Source organism: Elephantulus edwardii, unplaced genomic scaffold (genome assembly GCF_000299155.1).
Source record: "Elephantulus edwardii isolate Elephantulus edwardi_28Jun2011 unplaced genomic scaffold, EleEdw1.0 scaffold00358, whole genome shotgun sequence".
In the NCBI taxonomy this organism is placed as follows: Eukaryota; Metazoa; Chordata; class Mammalia; order Macroscelidea; family Macroscelididae; genus Elephantulus; species Elephantulus edwardii.
This window is the reverse complement of record NW_006400108.1, coordinates 427,519-439,200: the sequence shown is the minus strand read 5'-3', so window position 1 is coordinate 439,200 and position 11,682 is coordinate 427,519. Positions and strand designations below refer to the sequence as shown.

At 44.8% G+C, this 11,682-nt stretch overlaps 1 protein-coding gene across 1 annotated transcript in view; it reads left to right on the top strand.

Annotated features, from left to right (window-relative positions):
* Positions 1-11,277, top strand: part of GLI3 (GLI family zinc finger 3) — a 435,743-nt gene extending 424,466 nt beyond the window's left edge. Inside the window, exons 12-14 of the mRNA XM_006902022.1 lie at positions 1,772-2,062; positions 6,083-6,410; positions 8,981-11,277. Coding sequence (XP_006902084.1) covers positions 1,772-2,062; positions 6,083-6,410; positions 8,981-11,277 — 2,916 coding nt within the window. The remainder of the gene's footprint in view (positions 1-1,771; positions 2,063-6,082; positions 6,411-8,980) is intronic.
* Positions 11,278-11,682: the final 405 nt, after the last annotated feature.

The following is an 11,682-nucleotide window of genomic DNA, read 5'->3' as shown; positions in this document are numbered from 1 at the left end:
ATAATAATAATAATAAAGCAGTGAGCAATAAACTGGGTAGTTTAACAGGAAGCTATGCTTCAGAGGGAGAGAGCTTCTCCTTATTAAAATTTGGATTCCACAGAACAGAACAAACACACACACACACACACACACACACACACACACCCCAAAGAGGCACATACAAATGCATATATTTGTTCTGTGTATTGTTTTTCCTGGACGTGTAGGTTCTGGTGAGTAGTTGGATGCTTGTAGATTGTAGAACACGTCAGTTGTGTCTTACTTTCTAGACCTGACGTAGTATACATATGCAAATATTTATAGCAGGGGCCACCCTGTGAACATGGAATGTCAACCTAATTCTATTCCTCTGTTCTTCCCCTCCACACTCACTTGGCCATTCAGCCAGTTGTGCCTTCTTGGGGGCACCCTAGCACTGCAGTGCTGTGAACAGGCATAAGGCTGCTCACAGAATTCTGGAAGGTAACTACACTAGTCACCAGCCATTTGTCTGTCCCTAATGCATAGAATTTTGTATGCTCATTTCATATATATGTGCTGCAAATTGCACAGATTCCTAAATAGAAGTAATTCGTAGTTCTTGGGAATCAATTCTGCCCAAAGGAATCTCGAGTTTGAAGGCTCAGTCTCTAAAGAGAAGGTTTTTTTGAATCTTCGACTCAATGCATTAAAGCATTTCAGCATTTTAGTTCTATTCTGGGGCTTTTAGTGGGGGGAAAAAGCATCCTTTAGACACATTCATTCTAAAAACTGGACATCTTTTTTTTTAAATATAATGACTGCATTATATTAATCATGACTTTTTATGACTTCCCTATTAGGACTATTAGTCCACCTTCAGGTATATTCATCAGTGTAAACATATACTCATGCAAGTACCAATTGATATATGCTATTTCAAGGCAAGTAAATGAAGTCAGAGTTACGATTTGTGTATAAATAAGTGCCAACAGTTCTGTACATTCAATAAATACTCAATTGTGAGTAACTGTAGAATTTTTTAATAATCCTCTCTAAACACTGACCCAAAAATAAAAATTAAATCAATGTACAACAATTTCGGGACCTTATGATCTTAGGAAAAGCATGCAAACCGGAATTCTTCATCCCCACATACAGATGGTATATGATAGGGCTCTGCTACTTTGAGACCAGGAAGGCTGTTGAGTGTTTGAACTGTGCATATCTCCACATGCTGGAAAGTCCCCATAGGTACATATCTTAATGATCCTAAGAAGGCAGCCCTTGTGGCAGTCTTTGTAATACGTACATGAGCACAGTGCATTTGCAAAGGGGCAGAGAGGTATCTGAGAGCCAGGACATCCAAGTGAAATGTCTTCCTCCCATTTCCTGTAATGCACACAGCGTTCGTCTAATTAGATTATAGATGCCTTTTAAGCCTTCTTTTGCCATCGAGTCACGATTACCATCATCCCTATACTGTAACTCCTGAACATCTGCCATGGTCCAATGAGACTTCTTCCTTCTGGAAGGATCAGTGTTTGCAGGGGTACAAAGTCAGATTACACGGCGTTTTACTGCTTTTGCATTCTCTTTAAGATAATCTATTAATTTCAGTTATCTCTGAACAGTGCTCCTGTAACCCAATTAGACTATTGGTTGCTGCTAGAAGTAATTCAACACCTCCAAACTTTGAGAAGGGACTTAGAAAGAATTGACAATACAGTGAGCCACCACCCAGGGCAGTGGGACAAGGGCATAGTCACTCCAGTAACCGTCTGTTGTTTCCTCCTCATGGATTTGGCAGAAACCCTATGTTTGCAAGATCCCAGGCTGCACTAAGCGCTATACAGACCCCAGCTCCCTCCGCAAACACGTGAAGACAGTGCACGGTCCAGAGGCTCACGTCACCAAGAAGCAGCGTGGAGACATACACCCTCGGCCCCCACCACCGCGTGACTTCGGCAGCCATTCTCAGGCCAGGTCACCTGGCCAGCAGACTCAGGGAGCCCTTGGTGAGCAGAAGGACCTTAGCAACGCTACCTCAAAGCGAGAAGAATGCCTCCAAGTGAAAACTGTCAAGGCTGAGAAGCCCATGGTATGTCATTCACTTTCCTTCTTGTTTTCCCGAAGCTGCCCTGGGGGAATTTAGGAAAGAAGGATCACTGTTTAGGGGCCTCAACTCTCCGCTCTTTACTGCATCTAACATACAGAACACAGGAGCAGTGATTTAATATGCTTTCTTGAAGTTGAGCATTGTAGAGTAAGTCAGCTAAGAAAAGAGGTTCAACAATTCTGAACTGATTTTTAAAAATTATTCTGGAATTATGCTACTTAGCTGTAGGAAGAAAGATGCATCTGTCTGTATTTTCAGAATACTTCTGAGTTTAATTTTCTTTTTAAAGTTGGCGGTTTGTTTTTCTAGTCTTTATTTTTCTTTTTCTGGTTGCCTCAACAACCAATGTGGTTCCTGTTCTTCAGGATATTACAGTTCATGGGAATAGAGAAAGATCCTAAAATAAGGAATTACGATTCAGTATAATGAAAGTTTTAATGCACATTGTGGGAAAACATTTAAAGGAACAAACTGATTGTACCAGACATATGGGAACAAGAGGCAGAAAGGGTGGTGGTAGTACAGAAGTCCAGCACAAATATGGGGAGAATACCACCCCCACAGAAACCAGCCAGGTCTTAGCTCACTGAGCCACAACTATGAGGCACAGTGGGGAGCACAACAGTGAAATAGGATAAGGGTGAAGCACTAAGACATCCTAGTGTCACTCTCTGAGCCATCAAGGAGAATGCATCAAATAAGAGTTGCATGGACGTGATTAGATAACTAGACTTAATACTCAGTTTCGGAACACTTTTCTAAAAATGAAGGCAGTCTAACAATTGCATGGGCACTGTAGATTTGAGAGTGATGTCTTTGTGATATTTAAGCATCAGATGGTCATAATGACAATCTGACGGAATTTGTCTTTGAATGCCTGTGTCTTAAAATAGCATTAAGTCTAGTCTGCCTATAAATATTGCTATTCAGGCTTATCATAGTTTCTCAAATAGTTGTGTTTTATTTGAGAAAGTATTTTACAAAAATTTTATAGTATGTGATTGATCACTATGCTTTTAATCAGTTTAATAGAATTTATTTTTTATATTTTTTAAGTATACCATATATACAGTTCTTCCATTAAAGTCCCCTTGTATAAAAATTGTGCAGAACATTCAATAGCTTATCTTCCTTCCAGTGCTTAAGTGAATTTGTGGTATCCTAGATTATGTCAACAAAAGATAGTGAAGTAGGAATATCATAGGAACCTAGGGAGTCTTAATACATTTAATGTATGTTCCTGGTTCAGAGTTGTCTTCTTTCTCTCACTGTGTTAACAGTGAGAGAACATTCATTATTTAAGTAGATAATTGAAAGAAATAAACTTTACAGAGATTTAGCTCAGTGACATCCAAAATGAACCAAGATGAGAAATATTTTATAAAAGCTTTAAATTATGGACGTTTGTGGCTTGAAAGGACTCCAGAAATTGAGATTAGGTTCTAGATTTTATGTGAGAAACTGAGACTCGCCAGGTTTACTAAATTGATCAAATTTACATAATATACTAGTACATTTATACACATATGTAAGTATGATGTCATTTTACAGGAAATTATTATAATGCACATAAGAATTGCATTTCTAAATTTTTTTAAAAAAACTTGTCTTTGGTTTGATCATCATGCTATAAATTAAATATTTTCTTTTTTTCCCTTATTAATTCAATGTCCCTTCTGTCTAATGCTCCTAAATGTCTTGTTCTCACTTCCTAAGGACAGTGGGTAATAAGGTGAGGGGAATTTGGCTTTTACACCCTTTGTGTTTTCACCTTAGCATTTAATTTTGCTTTCCTTCATCGTTAGTTATTGTGGCTTTGTGATAACTTTGGTAGTGAACATTTCTCAGATAATGTCTCCAATATGGAAGCAGTGACTTGAACACTCAGCATGTGGAAAATGTCAGACTGTGAAAGCCATTGTTTTGTTTGTCTAGGCTTCCATAACAAATCGCATGGTGGCCAACCAAGCAGATGTTCTCAAACTGTTTAATTTGCTAGTGAAAATTTGTTTTAGGACAAGACTTGGCATCACTTTCTTTGAGGAGGATCTGGATATATTGGTCGCTAATGATTAATATTTACTTAAATGCTGATATTTTTGTATGCATTTTTGTAAATGTCTGTGTGCCTTCTTGGATGTCACATGGAAGTGTGTGTGGGCACAACGCTCACAAGTTTTAAGGATGTCAACTGCAGCCTGAGCATGCTGAGAACTTCAGGAAGGAGTCCTGAGTCTGACCCTGGAACTCTGCTAAGGCCAGAGCTGAAGTGATGCTTCATGCCACCATGATTTTGAATATTTTTCCTTGTGCTCTGCTTGGTTGCCCAGGATGAACTTACTGTGTCATGTGGCACTCACTTAGTAGGTAGACTGTGCTCTCCTCGTTCATGTGCTTGGGTGTGCATACTTCTGGAGCAGACTTAGTATCATGGACTCCTGAGAAACCCTGTCTCCAAGCCCCACTCCTGATAGTCCTTCGTATGTGCTTTACACTCCAGTAGTTCCACTGTGGATATGTCTCCCTCCCAGGAGCATTTTCTTATCTAGCTGTTGTCCGTTCTCCAGTCTTCTAATAATTCTGCAGAAGCTATTGAAGAGGAGTGAAGTGCTGCTAGGCTAGGGGTCTAGGTTGGTTCCACTTTATGACTTTGGGCAGTCACTGTACTTCTCTGAACATCACTTTTCTTATCCAGATGAAAAGGATTGGACAACTTAGCACTAGAAAATTAGAAAGTATGAGTATGTTGAATAGGTTATCCCGCATATTGCAAGCAATTAATATCATTGTCTTAGTTCCATTAACATCTGGTTATGTTCCCCATACACTGGGACAGCCAACCTCTTCTAAAATTAAAACTGAACCTACCATAGCCAAGTTGGTTCCAACTCATAGTGACCCAACAGGACAGGGAAAAACTGCCTCATAGGATTTCCTGGGACTGTAGATCTTTACTAAGTAGACTATCTCATATTTTGCTCAAGGAGGATTTGTTGGGTTTGAACCACCAACCTTATGGTTAGTAGACCAACCCTTAACCCATTGTATCACGAGGGATGCTACATTCTTTTTTCCTCTGCCCACTTCCATAAGTTCCTTATGGAGGCATACTGCTCATGACTGAGAATCAGTGGACTAAATTCCCATGTGGTTGCAGTAATTCTCTTACAGATTCATTTGTTTGAGGGGTAGAAACTGGGTAGAATTTTCCAGGTTGTCTGAGTGAACAACTCAAGAACAGACAAAGGGAAATGGTATAGTCATCTGACAGATTTGTGACAAGCGTAATTTAGAGTCTGTCTGTCCTTGTTCTAGCAATAACTAAGCCACTGGATTTTTGACCTTCGCATGCTGCCTGTATTCAGGACCCTGTTGAAGGTCTCAACTGCAGGAAAATACAGAAGTAAAAACTAGATCCTGACTAGTTCAGAGGGACTTTTGTTGGAGAGGAGCTAGTCTGTCAGGCCATGGAACATTTATGTTTAGCTGAACAAAAGAAACACAAAGAATAAAGCAACTAAGAATAATCAGAATTTCTGATGCCCAGATTATATTGTGGTATCCCATCATTCTACGTTTTGTGTGTTGTCATTCTCACAGGAATGAATATCAATTGTCCCCATTTTATAGATAAGGAAACTGAGGTTTAGAGCAGCTAAGTAATTTGCCCAAAGAATAAAGTTATAGAGATAAGATTTGAACCTAGGAAGTCTGTAGTGTTGACTTGAGGGAGGGGGTTGGATTTTCACTGATGATAGATATCATGCCTATCACACTTCATCTAGCATCCTCTACTGTTCATTGGCTCCCACTGCACTGCAGCAGTGGCCTATCCATCATGTTGGTCCACAGAAGTCACTTCCATTCACTACAACATAGTTTTTTCTGTTTATAAGCTAACTAATGATCCTAAAGGTCTTGACAGTGCATGAGCTTGCATTCTTCACTCTCCTTGTGTTCCTCCTTGTGACATTTCTTTCCTTTCATCTTGGCCCCAAGCAGACATCTCAGCCAAGCCCTGGTGGTCAGTCTACATGCAGCAGCCAACAGTCCCCCGTCAGCAACTATTCCAACAGTGGGCTCGAGCTTCATCTGACTGATGGAGGGAGCATAGCCGACCTCAGTGCCATTGATGAGACCCCAATCATGGACTCAACCATCTCCACCGCAACCACAGCCCTTGCTTTGCAAGCCAGGAGAAATGCCACAGGGACCAAATGGATGGAGCATGTGAAATTGGAAAGGCTAAAACAAGTTAACGGAATGCTTCCGCGACTGAACCCCGTTCCACCTCCCAAAGCCCCTGCAGTCTCTCCTCTCATAGGAAACAGTGAGTTCCACAGTGGACAACATGCATGTGCTTTATTTTGTCTTGTTTCTGTTCTTGGCAGTTTGAAGAGTATAGGAGAAGAACTGGATTGTGGGTTCTAAACTGGTTTCTCGTAGCAAAATCCATAGGAGTTGCACTGCTAATAACCCAAAGGGCGCGTCTTTTTGGTGGTTCAAACCTAGTAGCCACTCTAGGAGAGGAAGATAGATCATTTCCTCCCATGTGACTTACAGCCATGGAAGGTCAGCTGTGAGTCTGTTCCAGTTGGATAGCAATGAATTTGAGTTACTCTCCCTGCCTTAAAATTGGGCCATAACTGGAAAACAGCAATGGGCTGAACTTATTCAAGATATCTTCCTGAAGAATCTTATTTTTAAAACAGTGCTGGGTTAATACTGAAATGAAAAATAAGACTAGTTGGAATCGCCAACTCACGTTCTAATTGTGAAGTTATAAATACTAGAACATAATAAAATCTCACTCCAGCAGCCATGACACCTATGATTAGTACCGTCTCAAGCTTCTTTTCTAAAACGTGGAAGTCCACAGTCACTCTGATTAGTATCTGCTCAGTTCATAGGGCAGGTGACTATTCCCATCATCAGTCCCCAAGCCCTTTTTACTTTTGAGATTATACTGAAAACCTGATGCTTAACCTAAGAGCTACTCACTTACCCCACCCCACACCACCATCTCTGAGTTCATCAAACTAAATTAACTCATTGCCGTCCAATCAGAAATTACTTCCAGCTGATCTCCCAGTGCTTTTCCAAGGCTGTAAATCACATAAGAGGTGATCACCCATCTTTCTCCAGAGAAGCTTCTAGTGGATTTGAAGTACTAAAGAGGCACAAACTTTGGGTTAGCAGCCTATTTGCCTGTGGACTATGTAATAAACAAGAAGCACTGAGCATCTGCATATATGTGGGCTGCCTTTGGCCTGTGGAGTTGGGAACAAGTGGAACATTGCAAATTGTTGTTGTTGTTGTTGTTGTTGTAATGTGCCATCGAGTCATTTGCGACTCATAGCGACTCTATGTACAACAGCCCTAAGCCGTGCTCTGTCCCGTGCCAATTTCATTGCCTCTGACACCCATCCCAATTACCCCAGTCACTGAATCAATCCACCTCATAGAGGGTCTTCCCCTCCTGCACTGTCCCTCTACTCTACCCAGCATGATGTCCCTCTCTAAAGACCTGTCTCTCCTTACAACATGTCCAAAGTATGTCAGACGAAGCCCCAGAATCCTTGCCTCCAAGGAGCAGCCTGGTTTAACCCTCTCTAGGATGAATCTGTTTGTTTTCCTGGCAGTCCATGGTACACTCAGTACTCTTCTCCAGCACCACAGCTCAAAGGCATTAACTCTCCTTCTATCGTCCTAGTCATTGTCCAACTCTCTGATTCATAACAAGTGATTGCAGAAACCATGGCCTGTATCAGGTGCACCTTAGTCTCCAGAGAGACACCGCTGCTCTTGAGTACTTTAGAGAGGTCCCTAATCGCAGACTTTCCCATTGCAAATACTTGTAATCCCAGAATTCTTTGTTTTGTCCCTGTCCTGTGATTGGAATAGCTCAGTGGAAACTAGGGAGGTATTAAGTCTAAGTGCCTTGAGAGCAGAAAAGGGAACATGAGACACAGGGCCATGAGCGTCTTTCGGAAAGTCCAGAGAAAGTGAGATTAGTACAGCCCTTCACTGCCACAGAGCAGAAAGTAGATAAATAGCCCATAGCCCAGGCCTGTGATGCCTCTAGAATCACACCAGCAGCAAGAGGTTTCTTTATTCCTTGTTGACTCACAGACTATTCATAGTTGTGATACCAGGTATGGGTTTATTATGGAAATAGGTTAGAGAGTGAGAGAAGCAAAGAACTTCTCACAATACAAGTCCAGCTTTAGTCCAACAGTCCCAAGCCTGATTAATAGCAAAACCTATTTAGTAAAGTCCTGGTTTCAGTTTAGCAACACAAATTCGAAAAGCCTCTAATTTTCTTAATCATCCAGCAAGGTCTGTCTCAGAGTAGTTACAACTCAGCTTCTCCTTCAAGCATGCATCTTTAACAGCAACTTTAACTTTGGCCAGCACTGTGCCACAGTTTGTCCACAGCAGTGCCACAGTCACCACCATCACCAGGGTATTGCCCTCCTCTCCCTCAAGCATTGCTGCTCAGTGTGGGAGGCACTCTCTCTTATCCTAGTCCCATAACTGTTGATAGTTTATGAGATTATGTGTCTACAGATAAGGTAGCTGGGGACCAGAGAGGCTTAAGGTAATGGCTAAAAAAGTCAACTTTAGGCTAAAACTGCACTAAAGCTCTTGGGCCAAGTGTGCTTTTGCCACCTCTTTTATAAATAAAATTTTATTATCACCTAGCCATGCATCTTAATTTACATATTTCCCATGGCTCCTTTCTGCTGTGTTCTGGAGTAGAGCCATTGTACCAGAGACAGTGTAGCCCACAAAACCAGAAATATTTACTGCCTGTCTCTTCATTGGCAATATTTGCAGTTTACTAGTTAAAATTGTTCTTGACTTGTCTTCACCTTGTCCTTCTCTCTTTCTCTCCAGGCACACAGTCCACTAACAGCTGTAACTTGGGTGGGTCCCTGACTCTTCTTCCGAACAGAAGCGACCTGTCCGGAGTAGACATCACCATGTTGAACATGCTCAACCGCAGGGACAGCAGTGCTAGCACCATCAGCTCCGCTTACCTGAGCAGTCGTCGATCATCTGGTATCTCCCCCTGCTTTTCCAGCCGGAGGTCCAGTGAGGCATCCCAGGCCGATGGGCGGCCCCAGAATGTGAGTGTGGCTGACTCCTACGACCCCATCTCCACAGATGCTTCCCGCAGGTCCAGTGAGGCCAGCCAGTGTGATGGGCTGCCCAGCTTGCTGAGCCTCACGCCCGCCCAGCAGTACCGCCTGAAGGCCAAGTATGCAGCAGCCACTGGGGGACCCCCGCCCACACCCCTGCCCAACATGGAGAGGATGAGCCTGAAGACAAGAATGGCCCTGTTGGGGGACAGCAGGGAGACTGGTGTGTCCCTGCCTCCTGTCAACCCTCCACGAAGATGCAGTGATGGAGGCACTCACAGCTATGGCCGGCGCCACCTGCTGCCACGAGATGCGCTGGGAAACAGTGTGAGAAGAGCAAGTGACCCGGTGAGGACGGCCTCCGAACACCTGGCCCTGCCCAGGGTCCCACGTATCAGCAGTCTCAACAGCTTCAGCCCTCCCATGCTGCCCCCCTCCACGGAGAAGCGCAGCTTAGTGCTCCAGAACTATACACGGCCCGAGGGCAGTCAGTTCCGTAACTTCTACTCGTCTCCCTGTCCTCCAAGCATCAGCGAGAATGTCACCCTGGAGTCCCTGAGCATGGATGCAGATGCCAACCTGAGCGACAATGACTTGCTGCCCGATGATGTGGTGCAGTATCTGAATTCTCAGAACCAAGCCGGGTATGAGCAGCACTTCCAGGGCAGCATCCTGGAGGACAACAGAGCTCCCAATGTGGCCAGCTTGGGAGGTGAATTTGACTCCCCGGGGCTGCCAGACAGCCATGTAGGCCAGTCCTACAGGCCTCTTGAGCAGCCCTGTGCAGATGCCAGCAAAACAGACCTGCCCATCCAGTGGAACGAAGTCAGCTCTGGGAGCGCCGACCTTTCCTCGTCGAAGCCGAAATGTGGCCAGCGTGCCACAGTGCAGCAGGCTCGAGCCTTTGGACTGTATAACAACATGGTGGTCCACCAGCCAAACCCACTGAGAAATGGGACTGGCCCCGCCGGGGGTTATTCCACCCTTGGGGAGAGCAGCAGCACCTACGATGGCCCAGAGCACTTGATGTTGCACGGCAGTGGTGGCTCTGGGCCTGGCGGGAAAGCCTTCCATGAACAGTCTTGCAAGGCTCCACAGTATGGGAGCTGTCTAAACAGGCAGCCAGTCATCCCCAGTTTGCTGGACGGTGCGTTCAGCTCTGGGATTCAAGGATCAAAGCTGAAAAGTGCCACAGTGCAAGTGAATGGAAGCCAGGCAGATTTTGGCATGGCTGTTGTGCCTGGTGAGTCAACTGGCAGCACCATAACTGCCATGCAGAACCAAGAGTTGATGGGGCAGGGGTTCCTAGCTCCTGCACTACTGGGAGACAGCATGCAGCTGCAAGAGGGAGGCCACCCTGGCCAGGGGATGCTGGGGCAGTTAAGCGCTACCTCACTACTCAACAACTATCCAGGGCCAGAGAGTTGTCTTTCGGGGCCACACAACCTCGGTATGCAGCCCTCCACTGGGGCAGTAAGCAGGGGCTACCAGCAGTGCACCAGCTACGGGAGCAGCCGGCGCCAAGTGGGGCCCAGGGGGAGCCTTGCTCTACAGCAAGGGCAGCTCAGTGACACAAGTCAGACCTGCAGGGTAAATGGCATAAAGATGGAAATGCAGCCCCCTCCCCAACAGCTCTGTGCCAACATGCAGAATTACTCTGGTCAGTTCTATGACCAAACCATGGGCTTCAGTCAGCAAGAAGCCACTTGCCTGCTCCAGGGGGCCGGCACTGAAAACTCCGAGTTACTTTCCCCAGGTGCTAACCAGGTGACGAGCACAGTGGATAGCCTCGACAGCCATGATCTCGAGGGGGTGCAGATTGATTTTGATGCCATAATGGATGATGGGGACCATGCCAGCCTGCTGTCAGGGGCCTTGAGCCCAACCATTCTTCAGAACCTTTCCCATAGCTCCTCCCGCCTCACCACCCCCCGGGCTGCACGCCCCTTCCCGGCGCTGCCTATGAGCACCACCAACATGGCCATTGGGGACATGAGCTCCTTGCTCACCTCCCTGGCAGAAGAAAGCAAGTTCCTCGCAGTTATGCAGTAGGTTTTAGGGGAAAGGACAGCAAGCATGCACAGACCTGTAAGAGGGTAAAGGTGAAATGGACTCCATTTTTGGTGGTGTTCCCATTTGTTTGGGTTTCTATGTATCTTAGAAGGAACCTGGTGGTGCAGTGGTTGATGCACTTGACTGTGGTCTGGAAGGTCAGCAGTCAAGCCCACCAGTTGTTCTGCTGGAGAAAGATGTGGCAGTCTGCATCAGTAAAGATTACAGCCTTGAAGCCCTATGGGATAGTTCTCCTGTAGGGCCGCTCGGAGTCCGAATCGGCTTGATGACCACGGGTTGGATTTTTGTGTTTTAGCAATCTCATCTCACCTTATTGGGATGCGTTTCAATATATTCCTTTTATGGAAAAGGACTCTGAAAAACCCTAAAGTATTCTAGGGAGAA